Here is a 19,794-nt window from a genome sequence, read left to right on the forward strand (position 1 = left end):
GGGCTGAAGGAAGCTACAGCCACCATCGTCACCATCGTCACAGGCCTCACGGAGACTGTGGCCCGCTGGGACATCCCCTACAATGCCACAGCCCTCATTGACCTCTTCGGGGTGCAGGGCAGGTGGGGTGGCACAGGGACATGGGGCACGAGGGGTGGCATGGGACCCTGGGCACTTTGGGTGGCAGGGGGACATGGGGCACGTGGGATCTGAGGCATGTGGGGTGGCACGGGGACATGGGGCACGTGGGGTGGCTTTAGGGATACAGGAGGTGGCAGAAGGACATGCCCAGTCCCCATGGCGCTGAGGTACCCCCAAGCCCCCCAAGATCCGCAGTCGGAGCAGGGTGGGCACAGCCCCCACTTTATTTCCCCCCATGCCCGGGCGGTGCCATGGGGCACTAGAGGTACTTGTAGGGCACCTTGGCGGGCACCGTCTGCAGCTCCAGGCGCACGGGGCACTTGTAGAAGTGGGTGAGGAGGGTCTCGGCGTAGCCCCCCAGGAAGTGGAGCTTGGCGGGGGGCAGCCCCCGCGTCAGCAGGACGCAGATCACCAGCAGGTTTCCGCGGCGCTTCACCAGGGCAGCGTCGGCCAAGAGCCCCGGGAAGGTGCCGTGCAGGAACCGCCGTAGGAAGGCGTCCTCCAGCGCCCGCTCCGCCGCCCCCGCCTCCCCGAACAGGTTCCCTGCAGGCACCACCGGCGTGGGCCCCCGCGCCCCCCCGGGGACACGGGCCCCAGAGCCACCCCCTGCCCCACACGGCCCCAGCCACACCGTGCCCATGTGTCCCACGCAGCCCCGGCCACACTGTGCGTCCCATCCCCGTGACACCTGTGTGGCCCGCGTGTCCCCACCCCATGACACCCATGTGCCCCACGTCATCCCCCATGACACCCGTGTGCCCCACATGTCCCATCCCTGTGACACTCCTGTGACCCGCATGTCCCCACCCCGTGACACCCCTATGCCCCATGTCCCCACCCCGTGACACCCATGTGCCCCACATGTCCCGTCCCCATGACACCCCTGTGACCCGCATGTCCCCACCCCATGACACCCCTATGCCCCATGTTCCCACCCCACGACACGCATGTGCCCCACGTCGTCCCCCATGACACCCATGTGCCCCACATGTCCCATCCCTGTGACACCCCTGTGACCCACATGTCCCCACCCCATGACACCCCTATGCCCCACGTCCCCACCCCATGACACCCGTGTGCCCCACATGTCCCATCCCTGTGACACTCCTGTGACCCGCATGTCCCCACCCCGTGACACCCCTATGCCCCACGTCCCCACCCCATGGCACCCATGTGCCCCACGTCTGTCCCCACCATGCCCATGTGCCCCCCATAGCCCCATCCCCGCCATGTCTATGTGCCCCACACGTCCCCCTCCCCACGATGCCCATGTGCTCCAGTGTTCCTGCCCACACCATGCCCATGTCCCCCACATGTCCCTGTCCCCCCCAATGTCCATGTGTCCCCCATGTCCCCATCCCCACCATGGTCCATCCCCACAGATGCCCTCGTGCCCCACGTGTCCCTGTCACTGCGTGCCCCATCCCTGCCGTGCCCCTGGGTGCCCCCCACCCCACAGGCCCCCCTCCCCACCGTCACGGCGTGGGGTGACCCACCGGTGTGCAGGGACAGCCAGCCCTTGCGGTGGGCGATGTAGTGGGGGGGGTGCGCCTGCTCGTAGGTCACCAGCTTGTCCCCTTTGCCCACGCGCACCCGCGCTGCCCGCGTCTGTGGGGACAGGGAGGGTCAGGGGGGCCCCATGGGGCAGGGGATGAGGGGAGCCCCCCCGGGGCTTACCTTGAGGCAGGCGGGGGTGGTGTGGAGGAGCCGGGCAGCCTCGGGGATGGGGCGGACATGGGGCACAGCCTGGGGAGGGGACAGTGAGCACCCACAGAAGCCAGGGGGGGTGGCCCCAGTGCCCCCAAGATCCAGTGTCCCCAGGGTGCCCCATGCCTGGAACCCCCTCGCCCTGTGACCCCCTGCCTGCTGTCACCAGAGCAGGGGGCCACCGCGGGAGCCCCCCTACGTGGTGTCCCTGTAGCCTCCTGCAATTGGTGACCCCCATACCCGGTGTCCCCTACAGCCAGGGTCTCCCCCATACCCGGTGTCCCCTACAGCCAGCGCACCCAGAGCCCCTCATGCCACACTCCCCCCAGCCCATACCCCCCCACGCCTGGAGTCCCCAGTACCCCCCCTGCTCAGTGTCCCCCATGCCCTCCATACCCAGTGTCCCCTATATCCCGTGTCACCTATACCCAGTGTCATCTGTGTCCCCCATACCCAGTGCCCCCCCAATAGCCGGTGTCCCCCACACCCAGTGTACCCCATGCCTGGAGACCCCAGAGCCCCCTGTGCCCACATCCCCCCCAGCCCATATGCCCAGGCCTGAAGCGCCCAGTGTCCCCCAGTCCCGGTGTCCCCCACAGTCAGTGACCCCCAGTCCCAGTGTCCCCCATTCCTGGTGTCCCCCATTCCTTGTGCCCCCCATTCCCGGTGCCCCCCATTCCCGGTGTCCCCCATGCCCAGTGCCCCCCATTCCCACTGTCCCCCATTCCCGGTGCCCCCCATTCCCACTGTCCCCCATTCCCACTGTCCCCTATTCCCACTGTCCCCCCATTCCCAGTGCCCCCCATTCCCACTGTCCCCTATTCCCACTGTCCCCTATTCCCACTGTACCCCCATTCCCAGTGCCCCCCATTCCCACTGTCCCCTATTCCCACTGTCCCCCCTGCCCAGTGCCCCCCATTCCCACTGTCCCCCATTCCCGGTGCCCCCCATTCCCAGTGCCCCCCATTCCCACTGTCCCCTATTCCCACTGTCCCCCATTCCCGGGGCCCCCCGTTCCCGGTATCCCCCATTCCCACTGTCCCCCATTCCCGGTATCCCCCATTCCCGGTGCCCCCCATTCCCACTGTCCCCCATTCCCGGTATCCCCCATTCCCACTGTCCCCCATTCCCGGGGCCCCCCATTCCCACTGTCCCCCATTCCCACTGTCCCCCATTCCCGGTATCCCCCATTCCCGGTGTCCCCCATTCCCGGTGCCCCCCATTCCCGGTGTCCCCCCGGCCCCTCCCTCACCCGCAGCGCGCGAGCAGCCGCGGGCGCCGCCATCTTGGCAGGGGCGGGGGGGGCAGCGCCCCCTGGCGGCGGGAGGCCGCGGGGAGGGGGGGGGACCGGGGTCACTGTGGGAATGGGGGTCGTTGGGGATAATGGTGGGGGGGGACTGGGGGGGACTGGGGGTAATGAGGAGGGATACTGGGCGGAATGGGCGGTCATTAAGGGGACTGGGGGGGCGTACAGGGGGTTACGGGCATTAATTGGGGGTAGTGGGGGGATACTGGGGAGATACTTGGGAAACTGGGGGACACTGGGGGGATATTGGGGAAACTGAGGGTAATAGAGATACTGGGGGTAATGAGGCTACTAGGGGGGATACTGGTAGCTCTGGGTGTACTGAGGGATACTGTAGGTACTGAGGGTAATTGGGGGTACTGGGAGCACTGGGGAATACTGGGGAAACTGGGGGTACTGAGTGATACCAGGGAAAATGAGTAATAGGGATACTGGGAATATGGGGGTTATTGGGGGTACTAGGGTGCACTGGGAGTAATGGGGGACACTGGGGGGATCTGGGGGATTCTGGAGGTTACTGGAGGATACTGGGGGTTCTGGGTGCACTGGGGGTAATGGGGGACACTGGGAATTACTGGGGGGTACTGGAGGTCATTTGGGGTACTGAAGGGTACGGGGATTATTGGGTGTACGGGGGGTACTGGGGGACACTAAGGGTACCAAGGGTACTGGGGGATACTGGCAGCAATGGGGACACTGGTGAACACTGGGGGATACTGGGAGTAATGGGGTACTGGGGGATATTGGGGAGATACTAGGGGTACTGGGGGTAATGGGGGATAGCGGGGGCACTGGGGGCAGTTGTGGGGCAGAGGGGGGGGGGGCTGCATTAGCCCAGGGGGCAGAGGGGGCCTGGGGGGGGGGCAGGGCATGCATTGGGGTGCCATTGGACATGTCCCCTCCCCCAGAGTGGGGTGGGGGGCTCTGCCCTGCCCCTCCCCCCCCCAATCCCTCCTGTGTCCCCCCATGCTCCCCCCAGCCCCCCCCATGTCCCCCCACTGACACACAGGAAGCAGCGGGGGGGTGATGGAGGTTGGTGGCTTCACCGGGGGGGGACAGGGACAGGAAGGGGGGACATGGCTGGGGACAGGGACCAGGCCCCCACGTGTCCCCTGCGGTGGCTTTGGGGTTTGCGGTGTCCCTGAGAACTGTCGGGAACCAGAGGGTGGCACTGCCCCCCCTCCCCCCTCCGCCATGTCACCCCGTTCTCTGCTTGCCCCCCCCCATGTCTCCCAGGTCCCCATGGTGTCTCCTTGTGCCCCCCCCAGTACCCCTCAGCCTCCCCCCCCCGTGCCCCCATATCCCTCCCAGATCCCACCTTGTCCCCCCAGTCCCTCCCAGTGCCCCACATCACCCTGCTTTCTCCTTGCCCCCCCCATGTCCCCCAGGTCCCCATGCTGTGTCCTTGTGCCCTCTCCCAATCCCCAAAGACCCCCCAGGTCTCCGCAGTGTCCCCTTGTATCCCCTCAGGGCACCTCACGTTCCCCCAGTCCCCCCAGGTCCCCAAAGTCCCCCAGGTCCCTCCTCCCTCCCCCTTTGTTCCCCATGTCCCCCCCTCAAGTCCCCCCTTGTCCCCCTGCTCTCTCCTTGTTCTGTATCCTGTCCCCCACCCCGTCCTCCCAACGCCCCCCCAGTGTCCCCATGGCCTCCACTTGTCTCCCCAAAGTCCCCCAGGTCCCCATGACCTCTTTTTTTCCTTTCCCCTCCATGTCCCCCATGTCCCCCAAGTACTCTCCTACCCCCCCAAACACCCCCTGTACCCCCCAGCCCCTCATGTCCCCTCCAGGGCACTGGGCGGGGGGGTCACAGCCCCACAGCAAACGTGACTGGGGGCCATCGTCCCCGGATGTCTGGGTCCCCCCAGCCTCCCCTGCTGTGGCCACAGTGGTTTTGGGGGGGGCCCTTCCTGCTGTCACCCTGGGTGCCACCCTGCAGGGATATAAAGGTCCCCCCGGGGCTCGGGGATGGGCAACCATGGCACGGCTGCTGCTGGTCCTGCTCACCGGGGTCACTGGTGGGGACACCCACGGGGACAGGGCAGGGGGACATGGGGGTGGCAGGGACAAGGAGGAGGGCATGGGGGGACGGGGACATGGGGGACATGGGGACCAAGGCCATGGGGGAGATGGGGACATAGAGGACAGGGATGGGGACATGGGGCTTTGGTGGGGTGGGGACATGGGGGACACGGGGTGGGGACAGAGGGGACATGAAGTGATGGGGATGAGGGGGGACATGGGGAAGGGGGTAGGAGGATGGGGACACAGAGGGCTGGGGACAGAGAGGGGATGAGGACACGATGGGGGGTGTGGGGAGGTGAGGGCATGGGGACCAGGGCAATGGGGATATGGGGACATGGGGGTCATGGGAATCAGGACAAGGGGGACATGGGGGTACAGGAGGGTGGGGGTGCTGGTGGGACAGGGACATGGGGTGACAGGGGCATGGGGGCAGGGGAGGGGACATGGGGACGTGTCCCTTGACATGGCACTGCCCAGCCCTGCTGCTGGTGGGGGCCGAGGGCCCCCCCCCAGGCACCCTGCTGGTGGGCACTGGGGGGCCCTGGCCAGGGTCCCCAGGGTACCAGCATCCCCCCGACACTGAGGACGGGCTCCAGCCGAGCGATGAGGACATCATGGTGAGGGGACACCAGGGGGATGACGGGGGTGTCAGTGCGGGAGGGGGCAACCATGGAGGTCTGGGCAGGCACTGGGAGGGCACTTATGGGGGTACTGGGGAGGGCACTGGGCTGGTACTATGGGGCACAGGGATAGCACTGGGGGCATTGGGCTGGTACTGGAGTGCACTGGTGGGCACTGGGCTGGTACTGGGGAGCACAGGGATAGCACTGGGGGCATTGGGCTGGTACTGGAGTGCACTGGTGGGCACTGGGCTGGTACTGGTGGGCACTGGGCTGGTACTGTGGGGCACAGGGATAGCACTGGGGGCATTGGGCTGGTACTGGAGTGCACTGGTGGGCACTGGGCTGGTACTGTGGGGCACAGGGATAGCACTGGGGGCATTGGGCTGGTACTGGAGTGCACTGGTGGGCACTGGGTTGGTACTGGTGGGCACTGGGCTGGTACTGTGGGGCACAGGGATAGCACTGGGGGCATTGGGCTGGTACTGGAGTGCACTGGTGGGCACTGGGTTGGTACTGGTGGGCACTGGGCTGGTACTGTGGGGCACAGGGATAGCACTGGGGGCATTGGGCCGGTACTGGAGTGCACTGGAGGGCACTGGGCTGGTACTGGTGGGCACTGGGGGCAGGCAGGGCCTGAGGGTGTGTGTGCACAGAGCGGGTGGGGGCTGCCCCCCGGCACAGTGCGCTGTGCCGTCTGCAAGCGGGTGGTGAAGGCGCTCAAGCATGTCGTGGTGAACCCCAAGGACAAGGTGAGAACCTGGGGGGAGACACACGCGGTGCCCTCGTGCCACACACTGCCCACGTGCAAAGCTCTCCCTGTGCGAGGTGCCCCCTTACGAGGCGATGCCCACCTTGCCATGCTCCTCGTGACAACCCTCGTGTGAGCACTGCCCCTCGTGCGAAGCCCCTGTGCATGGTGATGCCCCTTGTGCAGTGCCCTTGTGCAAGGCCATACCCCCCCCCCCATGCAATCAATGCCCCTTATGCAAAGCCCCCGTGCAAGGCCGTGCCCCCCACACGACACCATGATGCAAAGCCCTCACACACGGCAATGCCCCTCGTGTGATTCCCTCGTGCAAGTCCCCCACTCAAGGCCATGCCCCTGTGCGACGCCCTTGTGCACGTTTGTGCCCTCGTGCTATGTTCCTCTATGTGACGCCCTTGTGCACGGCAATGCCCTTGTGCAAAGCCCCCCCTGTGCAAGGCCGTGCCTCCCACGCGATGCCGACATGCAAAGCCCTCACGCATGGCAATGCCCCCTCGTGCAAAGCCCCCGTGCCCCCCGTGCGAGGCCCCCGTGGGAGGCCGGTGTGGGTGCTGACGTGTGTCGCAGGCGGGGGTGGCCCATGTCACCCACCGCGTGTGCGGGCGGCTGGGGTGGGCGGCCGGGCTGTGCCGTCACCTGCTGCACCGTGCCCTGGCGCCCATCGAGGCGGCCTTGCGGCGGCACCAGGACCCTGCCCGCCTCTGCGCCCACCTCCGATGGTGCCCCCAGCACCCCAGAGGGCCCCCAGGTGAGCCCCCCCCCCCCCCCCCGCGGTACCCAGGCATCCGGGCCGCGCCCGGCCCCGAGGGCTCTCGAAGGGAGGGTGGGGACGGGAGAGCCCTGCCGGGAAGCGGGGGGGGGGGGGGTAAGAGGGGGGGCACCCATGGGTGCTGCCGCGGGGGGGGGGGGGTGTGGGAATGTGGGACATGGGGAGGGGTGGGGGTGGGGAGAGATGGGATGGGGCACATGGGGCTATGGGGACATGGGGGAGGACATGGGGATGAGGGGGAACGTAGGGACGGGGGGGACATGGGGGTGTTGGGGGGACATGGGGGTGTGGAGGGACATGGGGACATAGGGAGGGACACGGAGGGGGACATGAGGGTATGGGGGGACATGAGGGGCCACAGGGGTGTGGGAATATGGGAGTGGGGGGACACGGGGGGAGGAGGGCATGTAGGACATGGGGGTGGGGAGGGGGGACATGGTTGGACAGGAACGCTCTGAGGGGACATGGGGGTGTGGGAACATGGGACATGGGGGGACGTGGGGGGACATGGAGATGTGGGGCTATGGGGACATGGGGGTATGGGTGGACATGAGGGTGTGGTAGGGGCATGGGGGGACGTGAGGGGACCTGGGGGGACATGGAGGGGGGCACAGGGGCATGGGAACATCAGGGTGTGGGGACACAAGGGGGACATGGGGGTGTGGGAATGGGGTGGTGTGGGGACATGGGAGGACATGGGGGATGGGGGACATGGGGGCATGGGAACGTGGGGGGGACATGGGGGAGATACAAGGGCATGGGTACGTGGGGACATAGGGACATGGGGGTATTGGGGGACATGGGGGTACATAGGGGCATGTGGGCACATGGGGACGTGGACAAAGAGTGGGACATGGGGGTAGGGGATCACAGGGACACAGGAGGACATGAGGGACATGGGGATATGGGGGGACGTGGGGAGACACAGGGACATGGGGGTGTGGGAATGTGGGGGTTAAGGGGGTTTGGGGACACGGAGGCATGGGGGGACGTGGTGGGGACATGGGTTTAGGGGGACACAGGGACATGGGAGGACATGGGGGGAGGGGGTCACAGGGACATGGAACATGGCGGGACATGGGGATGTGGGGGGACACCCCCGGGTGGGTGGACATGAGGACAACACGGGGGACAGGGACATGGGTACACAGTGCCTGCGGGTGCCCTGTCCCCACTGTCACCTCTCCCCCCCAAGGCACCAGCCAGCTCTGAGGACACCCGATGTCACCAACTTCCCCCCCCCACTGTCCCCCCATGCTGTGGGCCACCCCGTCCAACCCAGCTCCATAAAGTCTTTGTCACCGCAGCGCTGTCACTGTGTCTGTCTGCCGCCACCGTGGGCACTGGGGTGGGATGGGGACACGGGGACCCCGATGAGGACATGGGGACACCAATGGGGACATCGCCATGGGGGACACGGGGGCATGAGGACAGGGGGGTAAGGGACGGTGTGTCAGCCCCCAGGTGTCCCCGTGGCTGGGGGACACGTGGCCCCACGGCGCTGGCACCGTCCCAGGGGCCACCTCCCACCGGGGCTATAAGAGGCCGTGGGGTTCAGCCCTGCCAGCGCCACCATGGCACCGCCGCCGTCACCCACGCTGGCACTGCTCCTCGCCCTGCTCTGTGCCACCCCAGGTAGGCCCCCCCCCACCAAAGCTGGGTGCAACCCCCCCAAAGCTGGGTCTGGGTGCCCCTCCCTACAAACCAGGTGCATCCCCAAAGTCGGGTGCTCCTCCTCTAGAGCTGGGTGTCCCCCCCAGGGCTGGGTGCCCCCCTAAAAGCTGGGTGGCACCCCAGAGCCCCCCTCAAAGTTCAGTGCCCCTTCCCTAGAGCTGGGTGTCCCCCCCAGGGCTGGGTGGACCCTCAGATCTGGGTGCCCCCCCCAAAAGCTGGGTGCCACCCCAGAGCCCCCCCTAGAGTTGGGTGCACCCCGCCAAAGGATGGGTGCTACCCCCAGGGCTGGGTTCCCTTTCCTACAGCTGGGTGCTGCCCCCCATGGGACCCATGGTGCAATGGGGAAGGACCCACATCGGGGGTGAAGGTCCCCTCTTGAAGGTGGGGACACACACACACACCCCCCCTTGGGTAGGGGTGTCCCGGGCGGCTGGGCCCCCCCATGAAGGCTGGGGGTGGGATGGGGCACCTTGGGGTGGGGGGTCCCAGATACCTGGATCCCATCTTGAGGTGGGGTGGGACACTGTGGGGGGCGGGGGGGGGGATAGTGGGGGGGGTCCTGGATGCCTGGGTCCCCCGCAAGGCTGGGGTGGGGGTGTCAGGCACTGACAGCGGCTGCAGGGCTGGGGGGGCCGGGGGCCCGCTGCGGGGTGCCCCCCCCCGCCTGGTGCCAGAGCTGGGAGACGGCGCTGCGCTGCGGAGCCCTGGGGCACTGCGTCCGCCAGGCGTGGGCCCCCCCCGGCACGGTGAGAGCCTCAGACGGCACCCCCCGCCACAGACACCCCTGTCCCCACAGCCCCCCTGTCCCTAGAGCTCCCGTGTCCCCACAGTCCCCATGTCCCCAGAGCCCCGCCTTGCCCCCAGAGCCCCATCATGTCCCTATAGCCCCTCACGTCCCCAGAGCCCCCCATGTCCCCACAGCCCCCATGTCCCCAGAGCCCTATCGTGTCCCCATGCCTCCCATATGTCCCATACACCCCTGTGTCCCCATGGCCCATGCCTCCTCCGTGGCCCCATACCAACATGTCCCCATACATCCCCCTGTCCCCCCATGCCCTGTGCCCCCATGGCCCCACTCCCCCATGTCCCCATGTCCCCATTCCCCTGTCCCATACACCACATTCCCCATGTCCCATGTCCCCATGCCACACATTCGTATGTCCCCATGCCTAGCAACCACCCATGACCATGCCCCCTGCCCCACGTCCCCCCCTCCCTATGTCCCCAACCTCATTTCCCCACATCCTCTGCCCCATGTCCTGTGTCCCCATGTCCCACATCCCCATACTTGGTGTCACCTCTTGCAGGATGTATGCGCTGACTGCCAACAGATCGTCACCCTCCTCATCCACATGGCCAACGAGTCAGCCATCAAGGTGCCCGTGGGGACAGGGTGGGCATGGGGTGGCCACAGGGGAGGCCAGTGTGGGTACCAGGGCGGGTGCCATGGTGGCTGTGGTGCAGGCGGATGTGGAGGGCTTCCTGCGGCGGGAGTGCGCGGCGCTGCCAGTGCCCACCATGGTGCCACCCTGCCAGAACCTGGTCCATGAGTACTTCAGCCTCCTCCTCACTGACCTCCAGAGGCACCTCGTAAGCGGGCGCCCGTGGGGGCTGCAGCAGGCGGACAGGGCGGTGGGGGGTGCTGGGGGTCTTGGGACCGCATCGACTGGTGACACCTCGGGGTGCTGGGAGGACTGGGGACACCATGCCATCTGGGGACACTTTGGGGTACTGGGGACGGTGGGTCGGGCACACCCTGTGGGTTCCAGACACCTCAGGGTGCTGGGAGGACTGGGGACACTGCACTGGCCAGGGACACCTCGGGATGCTGGGGGACACGGTGCCAGCTAGGAACACCTTGGGGTGCTGGGGGACACCGTGCCATCCAGGGACACCTCGGGGTGCTGGAAGGACTAGAGACACCATGCCATCTGGGGACACTTTGGGGTGCTTGGGAACACTGTGCCATCCGGGGACATCTTGGGGTGCTGGGGGGGGGGGATCAGAGACACCTTGGGGGTGCTGGGGGTCACTGTGCCATCTGGGGACACTTTGGGGTACTGGGGACGGTGGGTTGGGGACACCATGTGGGTTGCAGACACCTCGGGGTGCTGGAGGATTGGGGACACTGCACTGGCCAGGGACACCTCGGGGTGCTGGGGGACACGGTGCCAGCTAGGAACACCTTGGGGTGCTGGGTCCTTGGGGCCACTATCCATCTGGGGACACCTCAGGGTGCTGGGGGACACTGTGCCATCCAGGGACACCTCAGGGTGCTGGGGACATCTGGGGGTGCTTGGGGACACAGTGCCACACGGTTCACCTTGGGGTGCCCTGTGCTGGGTGCCCTCACCCTCCCCTCAGAAGCCCTCAGCCATCTGTGCCCACGTGGAGCTGTGCCCAGGCGAGCCTGGGGGGGCCCCGGCCATGCTCCCCCTCAGGGTACTCAGCGCCCGCCTGCAGGTATGGGACCTAGGGGCGGGGGGTGCTCAGGGGCATCAACATGGGGCGTATTGGGCATCAGCATGGGCACGGGTGTCTCCATGGGCATGTCTATGGGTGTCTCTGTGGGCTGGGGGTGCCCGGGGGCATCAACATGGAGTATGCTGGGCATCAGCATTGGCACGGGCATCTCCATGGGCATGAGCATCTCCATGGGCATCTCTGTGGGCATCTCCGTGGGCACAGGTGTTTCCATGGGCATAGACGAGATGTCCATCTGTCTCGAGACGTTGGCATCTTTTTAGGCATCTCCATGGGCATGTCCATGGGTGTCTCTGTGGGCACCTCCATGGGCACAAATACGGGAACATACCCGGGCACCTCCATAGGCTTCTATAGGGGCGCCTCCATGGGTATTCACATGGGCATCTTTGTGGGCACCCCTGTGGCCATAACCACAGGTGTCCCTGGGGGCACCTCCATGGCCATGGGCACGGCCAGAGCTGGACCCCCAGCGCCCCCTCTGTGGGCACACCCACGGCCGCAGCCCCACCATTAGTCTCCAGAGTGAACGCCCGTCCCCAGGTGCCCGCCGGGGAGGCCCTGCCGGTGCCGCTGCCGCTCTGCTGGCTCTGCCGCACCTTCCTGGCCCGTGCCGAGGCCGCTGTCCCCAAGGAGGCGGTGGCGACGGCGGCGGCGGGGCTGTGCCGGGTGCTGCCGGCGGTGGTGGCGGGCGCCTGCCAGTGCCTGGCGCAGCGGTACGCGGTGCTGGCGCTGGAGGGGGTGCTGGGGCGCCTGGCCCCCCGCCTGCTCTGTCACCTGCTCCTCGCCTGCCGCTCTGAGGACAGCCACGACCTGTTGTCACCTCCTGGGGCGCCCCCCGAGGACACCGCGGCCCCCAGGGCTGCTTGTGCTGGCGGCGAGGTGAGCGGGGGGACGGGGGTGGCCTTGGTGGCACAGGAGTGGCGAGGGCAGGGGTGGCACTGCAGGGTGAGCTCTTGGGGATGTGCCTGGGGGGGGGACACAGTCCCCAGGGATGTGACAGGGCACCCAAGTGTGTCACAGCCCCAAGGGTCGTGCTCGAGGGTGTCACAGCCCCCAGGGACACATCCTGGGGTGTCACAGCCCCCAGGGGACATGCCGGGTACCCAAAGGGTGTCACAGGCCCCAGGGACACATCCTGGGGTGTCACAGCCCCCAGGGGACATGCTAGGGACCCAAAAGGGTGTCACAGGCCCCAGGGATACACCCTGGGGTGTCACAGCCCCCAGGGGACATCCCGGGTACCCAAAGGGTCACAGCCCCCAGGGAAGGTGCTCAGGGGTGTCACATCCCCGAGAGGGTGCCACAACCCCTGGGGACACAGTGAGGCCCACAGAGAACATGCCAGGGTCCCCAAGGGTGTCACAGCCCCCAGGGGACACACTCAGGGGTGCCACCAGGTACAGAACTCCCCAAGAGGAGGGCACTGAGAGTGCCACAGCCCCAAGGGATGCACCGAGGACATCGCAGCCCTGGGGGAGGGGGTTCCTGAGGGTGTCCCCACCCTGGGGAGGGACAGGACCTCCTTGACAGCCATGTCCTCAACCCTGCCAGGACCTGGGACCAGGCCAGCCCCTCCCCATGCTGTCCCCAAACCCGGGACTCTGTGCCCTGGGCCCGTCCTACTGGTGCTCCAGCCCCGAGGCTGCCCGCCGCTGCCAGGTGAGCTGGGGACAAGGCTGGGGGGGGGAACAAAGGGGACAAGGCGGGGCCTGGCACCCACTTTCCCCCCTAACTCGCCCCTCTCTGCTCTCCCCCAGGCCCTGCAGCACTGCCAGGAGCACGTCTGGGCATAGTGGGGGGCACATGGAACCCCCCCTGCCCACCCCCCTCGCCCCCAAATAAAGCTTGGACCGCCCTGCCGCAGTGTCCCCAATTTCTGGGGGTGTTTGGGGGTGCGTGACAGGGAAGAGGGGGGAAGGGTGACAGGATGGGGGGACGGGGGGGGGCTTTCTCGGAAAGCAGGAGGGATTGTTGCTGTAAAACCCACAAAAGAAGCTGTAAAACCCACAAAAACCCCACGCCCAAAGAGGTGCGAAGGCACAAAACAGTTACAAAAATACAGCAAGTGGCCTTTAATCGGGGGGGGGGGGGTGGGGGGGGGAGTTTGGGTGCCCCCAGGGGGGCTGTGGGTGCCCCTGGAGAGGTTGTGGGTGCCCCCTGGGGAGGCTGTGGGTGTCCCCAGGGGGCTCAGGCGCCTTGTTGGTTCGTCTCATCCTCCTCGCGCCGCTTCCAGATCTGCAGTAGAGCAGGGGGCGGGGGGGCGTCAGGGGGACATTTTGCAGGGTGACAAGCTTCCCCTGCGACCCCCCCTTCGCTATCACCGAAGCCCCTCACCTGGATGTATGCCTCCGAGAGGGTGATCATCTGCGGCAAGATGTCGGTCACCTGCAGGTCCTGCAGCTCGTACCACTTTCCAGTGCCCTGCGAGGGGACAGGAGGGGACAGAGGTGACTCTGGGGGAGATACCCCCCTTGTCACTCCCCCCCCCAGGGACGAGGGACACTCACGTGGTGCAGCACGTGGATGCGGTAAGAGCCTTCGGAGGGTTTCCCGTCATGCACGATGTTGGCGATAAGGTCGTAGGTGGTGTTGGTGTGCGCTGCCTGCACCTCCTCCGACAGGTACTCCCGCAGGTCCACGTTCCTGGGGGCACCCCCGGAGCACCCCACACCTCTCAGCTGGGTGTCACGGCACCCAAACCCCAGAGGAACCCCATCACCACCCACAGCTTCTCCCCAGATGCTTCTAAGCCCCTCCTCAATGCTTTCAAAACCCTCCTAATTATCTCTATCTCCCCCAACATGCTTTCAGTCGCCCCCAGATGCTTCCAAGCCACTCCGAGATTATCTCTGTCCCCTCCAGATGCTTTCAGACCTCCTAAATACTTCCAAGCCCCTCCTAGATGCCTCCAAGCCCCCCCAGATGCCTCCAAGCTCCTCCAGATGCCTTCACACACACCCCTAGATGCTTCTAAACCCCCACCAAGGCACAGGGAAAGGCAGACAGGGACCCAAGCACCCACCCGGGGGTCTTCATCACTCACGTGATGGGGAAGTTGACGATGGTGGGGTTCTTCTCCACAAAGAAGTTGTTCTTGGTGAAGCGCTTGATGCAGAAGATGAGGTAGGGAGGCAGCCTGGTGAGTTGGAAACGCTTGAGGAAGTTCTCCTTGTAGGTTTTGTACTCCTTCTCAGTGGCGCCGTTGAATTTGGCCAAGATGCTGAAGAGGGGGACCTGGGGGATGATGAGCTGCTCCTTCTCGTCCTTGTAGAGCGGGGCGGTGGGAAGGTCCAACGTCAAGTACATGAAGGTGGATTCCACCATCATCTCCTGGTACTCGCTGTTCTGCAGGAGCTGCGCCTTCTCCTCAGCCGGCTGCAGGACACGGGGCTCAGTGGGGGGGGCTTGTAGACCCCCATGGGCGCGAGAAAACCCCTGCTTCGCCCCTCCACGTACTCACCAGGTCCGGGTGAGGCAGCTTTTTGGTGAAGATGCGCATGGAGCCCTGGAAGACGTCAGTGACGATGGCTGCAGGGACAGAAAGATGTTAGGGGGTGGTGGGGTATATCAGGGATGACAAGCATCACTCAAGTGGGTGACCCAAGGGCCTTCGTCACCCTCCACTCACTCTTCTTCTTCTTCTTGGTGCCGCCCAGCGCTGAGTGCAGTGCGTTCAGGAACCAGGAGAGGAAGTCCACCCCGTCCCCTACAAACCAGAGTCAATCGGTACGGATCCAGCACCCCATCACCGCCCCCCACCCCTCCCACACCCTTCTCCTCACCTTGCTTGGTGATCTGGAAGTTCTTCTTGCTGCAGAGGACCACGGCCTGCAGCATCTCGTGGGGTGAGACGTGTGCTTTGAAGTTCCGGGGGTTCCACAGCTTCCGCATCAGCTCCCCAAAGCGCTGCACCAGCAGGAACATGATGTCCCCCGGCGGGCGCTGGATGCTCTTGTAGTTCTCCTCCTCCAAAAAATAATTCCTCAATGGCGGGACGTTGGATAAAGCCTGTGGGAGAGGAGCCAGGAATCATCCCCGCCAGCCCCAGGGGAGGATTTGGGGGGTTTTCACCCCAAAAATGAAGCCCCTGGTGATACCTGGAGGACGGCGTTGGCGTAGTCATTGGCTTTGATGTTGTTGAGCCCCACAATGCCGGGCAGGTACGTGGTGCCATCGTAGGCACGGGAGAGCTTGGCCTGCTTGTCCAGGTTGGTGATCTGCTGCGCAGTGAAGGTGGGCTTCAGCACGTACTGCGGGAGAGAAACGGCATCACAAAAGTGGGGAAAGACGGGGGGACACCTGAAGCTGAACACCCCCGAGGCGTCTCGGCCTGCCCCTGCCACACCGTGATGTCCTCCAGCGAGGAGTCGATGATCTCATAGTTGTCAGGGAGGCAGTAAAACTTGAGGGTGTGGAGGTTGAGAAAGACGTGGTGGCTGAACTGGACGCTGTGGATGTAGGCGTGAGACTTCAGCCCACGGCCTGCGAGGGAGAGGAGGGGGTCAGGGTGAGGGGCATGGGGGCAGGGGGCTCAAGGGAGGGAGAGGGAGGGTCGGGGGGAGCCTCAGGGCACCTGACAGGAGAGAGGGGATGGGAGACCTAGGAGGAGGTGGAGATGGGACTGAAGCGATTCCCCACCTGCATCTGGAGGCTGCTTCTGCCCACCCCGAGTGTCCCTGTGCCCCCCTCCAAGCAGTACCCTGGTCCCTGGGTGTCCTCTGTGTCCCCCTGGGTTCCTGGATGTCCCCTGTGTCCCCCCTCAGCAGCACCCAACACCCTGGATGTCCCTTGTGTCCCCCCCAGCAGCACCCCAACACCCTGGATGTCCCCTGTGTCCACCCCCATGGCAGCATCCTGGTCCCTGGCTGTTTCCTGTCACCCTCCCAGGCAGCAGCTGCATCCCTGGGTGTCCCCCACGTCCCTCCCTGGACAACACCCAAGTCCGCAGGGCAGCGTCCGGCCCCTGGGTGTCCCTGATATGCCCCCCCAGCAGCATCCCAGCCCCTGGGTGTCCCCTGAGTCCCCCCAAGGCAGCACTCTGCCCCTTTGGTGTCCCTCCCAGACAGCACCCCTGTCCCTGGGTGTCCCCCACGTCGCCCCCAGCAGCATCCCAGCCCCTGGGCAGGGGGGGCTCACCCTGGAAGTACTTCCCGCAGACGAGGCAGGCATAGACGTTGATGTGGGACAGCGAGATGGAGCAGAGCTTCTCGAAATCAAAATCCAGGACGCTCCTGGGAAGGGGACAGAGCTGTGAGGGGGCTGGAGGGGACCCATGGGGACAGGGTGGAGCCCCTGGGGGACCTAAAAGAATCCCCAACACATCCCCCCCTGCTCACTTGTTGATGGTGTCCAGGTAGGGGCAGTGCCGGCTGCGCTGGTCTTCGGGGTCGAAACGGCCATAGCGCACTGCAGGGGGAAGGGCTCATTAGTGAAAGGGAGTCACTAACAAGAGAGCGGCTCATTAGTGAAGGGGTGGCTCGTTAGCCAAGGGGGGCTCATTAGCAAAGTGAGGCTCAGGGACCCCATTAGTGCCAGGGTGACACCTCACATCAGAGAGAGAAAAAATGTCCATTGTCCCCCCCATCTCCCCTCCCTTGGGGCTGAGCCCTGGTTCCCCCCCAGTGTCTCCCCCCTTCCACAGACCTGAGCCCGGGACCCCCAGGATCAGTCCCGGTGTCCCCCCACATCCCCGGTACTTCCCTCCTCTTCCTCCGCCCCCCCCCCGCACATCCCGGGGTCCCCCATACCCCTCGGTGTCATCCCCACCACCACCCGGGTGCCCCCCCGCACAGCCCGGTCGTCGTCCCCAACATCGGTTCCCCCCCCAACGCCCCCGGGTGTCCCCTCACACACGCTCCCAGTCCCCACCGGTGGGCTCGGGCTCAGGATCCGAGTCGCCATCAGGCTCCCGCTCCCGCTTGACCCGCACCGGGCCGGCAGAGGTGGTGGAACCCCCCCAGGAGCCGGTGCCCGGCTCCCGCTTGATGCGTGCGGGATCCACCGGCAGCGGCAGGGCCAGCCCCGGCTCCGCCGCCTCCCGCCGCCCGCGCTCCCGCTCCGCCTCCCGCCGTCCCCGCGACCGCTCCGCCTCCCCCTCCCCCTCCCGGCGGCTCCGCGACGAGCCCCGTGATGACGATGAGGAGGAGGAGGAGGAGCCGCCGCCAGAGCCCCGCGGGGCCGCCCGGGCCTCCCGCTCCCGCTTCCCACGGCTCGACATCCCGCCCACTGCGCAGGCGCGGCGGGCGCAGTGCGCAGGCGCGGCCACGCCCCCAACCGCCGTGCCCCGCGCATCCTCTCTACGCATGCGCTGCCGGCCAATCCCCACCGCCTCCTCGGTACTGCGCATGCGCAGAGGCGGCGGGGTGGGCAGTGTCTCTTCCGCGCCTGCGCAATGCGGCGCCCCCCCCGCGCATGCGCGCCCGGCCTGTGGCAGCCGGCGGGGCTTTTAAAGGGGCCGCATCCCTATTACTGTTCGGGAAGATCCCGGCGGCGGCGGCGGCGGTTGGCACCGATGGAAGCGGCGGCGGGTTGGCGCTGCCGGCCGGGTGGGCGGCTCGATATGAGCCATGGCTTCGTACGGCACATCCGCCGCAACCAGATCGCCAGGTACCGGCACCGGCGGGGCCCGCGACCGGCGCGGGGAACCCCTCGGGACGCCCTGTGTCATCCCTGCCCTCTCCCCCTTCCCTCCCCCCCCCCGTGCTCCGGTAACCCGCCGTCACCCCCCGGTGCGCAGGGACGCCTACGAGCGGGCGGTGCGGCAGGCGCGGGGCCGGGCGCGGGGGCGGCTCACCCCGACTCCCCCCCGGCCCCGCCGCCCCGACCAGCAGGTGTACCGGCCCCGGCGGCCCGGTGAGAGAGGGGGGCGTGGGGGGCACCCACAGGGGCGACAGGGCTGGGGAGCACCCGAGGAGGGAGGTGGGCACCTGAGGAAGCAATGGAGATAGGGGACACCCAAGGCGGGGGGCACCCATGGAGGGGGAAGGGGCTGGGGAGCTCCGAGGAGATGGTTTGGGGCATGGGGTGGGGGCACCGAAGGGGGGGGGGGGGCAAAGAGGGGATGAGGGGCACCCCAGGGTGGGCCAAGGGGGGAGGCACCTAAGGGAGTGGTGGGGAAGGGGGGGGTGTCATTCCATGGTGGGCTGGGACATGAGGGGGCACCCAAGGGAGACATAGGGATGGGGGGCACCCATGGGTGGGGGGACAGCAGGGGGGGCCCCATGGTGGGCTGGGACATGGGGAGAGTCCCAAGGGAGGGATGGCAGCACCCCTGGCTTGGGGGAGACTTGGGGAGCACCCCTTGCGGGGGGGGGAAGGGGAGGACCCTAGGGTGGGCTGGGCCATGGGGGGACACCCAGGAGATGGTTGGGGATGGGGGGGCAGCCCTGGGTGGGAGCACCCAAGAGTGGGCAGAGGAGGGGGGGAGCACTGGCTGCCCCCTGAGGGTGCAGGTGCTGCAGGGGGTCCCGGGGGAGATGCCAGCCCAGCCCCCCCCCCCCGCCAACACCCGCGGGCCCCGGCTCTTCTGCCTGGAGTATGAGGGGGACGACGGCTGCGTCACTGCTGTCATCGTGCACCAGGTGGGGACGCTGGCGTCTGGGCACCCCCCCACCCCCGGGGGGGGCGGCTGGGCAGGGAGCACCCATGGGGATGGGGGGGCAAGGAGTGGGGGGACGCTGTGTGTGGGGTGGGGGGATGTCAGGGCACCCATTGGTGCAGAGGGGGGCAAGGAGGGGGGGGCACCCATGGGTGGGTGGAGGAACTGGGGAGGGCACTGTGTGCAGGGGGGTGTTGGGGCACCCATGGGTGGGGGGGATCAAGGGCGGGGGCACTGTGTGCAGGGGGGTGTTGGGGCACCCATGGGTGGGGGGGATCAAGGGCGGGGGCACTGTGTGCAGGGGGGTGTTGGGGCACCCATGGGTGGGTGGGGGGATCAAGGGGGGGGCACTGTGTGCAGGGGGGTGTTGGGGCACCCATGGGTGGGTGGGGGAATCAAGGGGGGAGCACTGTGTGCAGGGGGGTGTTGGGGCACCCATGGGTGCAGGGAGGGGTAAGGGGGTCCCTGGTGGGTGCTGGCTTCCTTGGGGTGCAGTGGGGAGGAAGGGGGGGGGGTCTGCTGGGGGCAGGGTTGCCGTGGGGCACAGTGGGTGACAGGGTGCCGCAGGGGGACAGCGCGGAGGAGGTGACACGGCGGGTGTGCGCCCGGAGCCCGCTGGAGCCCGCCCTGCGCCGAGCCCTCTGCCAGCGGGTGCAGGACGAGCTCAGCAAGCGCCGAGGGACGGGGTGACACTGCCACCCCC

General features: G+C 66.9%; 4 protein-coding genes across 4 annotated transcripts; 2 read left to right on the forward strand and 2 right to left on the reverse strand.

Moving 5' to 3' along the window:
- Positions 1-338: 338 nt before the first annotated feature.
- Positions 339-3,139, reverse strand: MRPS24 (mitochondrial ribosomal protein S24). Its single transcript, XM_074164315.1, has 4 exons — positions 3,101-3,139; positions 1,819-1,887; positions 1,638-1,749; positions 339-684 (listed from the first exon to the last, which is right to left on the reverse strand). Exons 1-4 carry the CDS (start codon positions 3,131-3,133, stop codon positions 401-403), a joined length of 498 nt encoding a protein of 165 aa, XP_074020416.1. The 5' UTR covers positions 3,134-3,139; the 3' UTR covers positions 339-400.
- Positions 3,140-8,907: 5,768 nt separating this feature from the next.
- Positions 8,908-13,287, forward strand: SFTPB (surfactant protein B). The gene is given in 9 exon segments (XM_074164303.1): positions 8,908-8,968; positions 9,273-9,277; positions 9,610-9,753; positions 10,315-10,383; positions 10,472-10,597; positions 11,372-11,470; positions 12,035-12,373; positions 13,046-13,202; positions 13,205-13,287. Coding segments are annotated over 9 exon segments (1,083 nt in total).
- A 256-nt stretch (positions 13,288-13,543) lies between these two features.
- Positions 13,544-17,712, reverse strand: USP39 (ubiquitin specific peptidase 39). Its single transcript, XM_074164289.1, has 12 exons — positions 17,363-17,712; positions 16,831-16,900; positions 16,631-16,725; positions 15,840-15,976; positions 15,592-15,744; positions 15,277-15,502; positions 15,123-15,200; positions 14,955-15,022; positions 14,538-14,869; positions 14,002-14,137; positions 13,829-13,915; positions 13,544-13,729 (listed from the first exon to the last, which is right to left on the reverse strand). The coding sequence occupies exons 1-12, from the start codon at positions 17,709-17,711 to the stop codon at positions 13,682-13,684; spliced, it is 1,779 nt and encodes a 592-aa protein (XP_074020390.1). The 5' UTR covers position 17,712; the 3' UTR covers positions 13,544-13,681.
- A 293-nt stretch (positions 17,713-18,005) lies between these two features.
- C26H2orf68 (chromosome 26 C2orf68 homolog) lies at positions 18,006-19,781 on the forward strand. Its single transcript, XM_074164318.1, is given in 5 exon segments — positions 18,006-18,100; positions 18,231-18,346; positions 18,955-18,980; positions 18,982-19,074; positions 19,659-19,781. Coding segments are annotated over 5 exon segments (453 nt in total).
- Positions 19,782-19,794: the final 13 nt, after the last annotated feature.

Source organism: Numenius arquata, chromosome 26 (genome assembly GCF_964106895.1).
Source record: "Numenius arquata chromosome 26, bNumArq3.hap1.1, whole genome shotgun sequence".
NCBI classification, from domain to species: Eukaryota; Metazoa; Chordata; class Aves; order Charadriiformes; family Scolopacidae; genus Numenius; species Numenius arquata.

Excerpts from the sequence above, each read along its gene's own strand:
- MRPS24 (XM_074164315.1), bottom strand. The coding sequence starts at position 3,133 with ATGGCGGCGCCCGCGGCTGCTCGCGCGCTGCGG. Across the intron at positions 1,750-1,818 it reads CCACCCCCGCCTGCCTCAAG|ACGCGGGCAGCGCGGGTGCG; the intron begins GTAAGCCCCGGG and ends CTGTCCCCACAG. Across the intron at positions 685-1,637 it reads CTGGCTGTCCCTGCACACCG|GGAACCTGTTCGGGGAGGCG; the intron begins GTGGGTCACCCC and ends TGGTGCCTGCAG.
- USP39 (XM_074164289.1), bottom strand. The coding sequence starts at position 17,711 with ATGTCGAGCCGTGGGAAGCGGGAGCGGGAGGCCCGGGCGGCCCCGCGG. Across the intron at positions 15,977-16,630 it reads CTGCGGGAAGTACTTCCAGG|GCCGTGGGCTGAAGTCTCAC; the intron begins GTGAGCCCCCCC and ends TCTCCCTCGCAG. Across the intron at positions 15,503-15,591 it reads ACGCCAACGCCGTCCTCCAG|GCTTTATCCAACGTCCCGCC; the intron begins GTATCACCAGGG and ends CCTCTCCCACAG.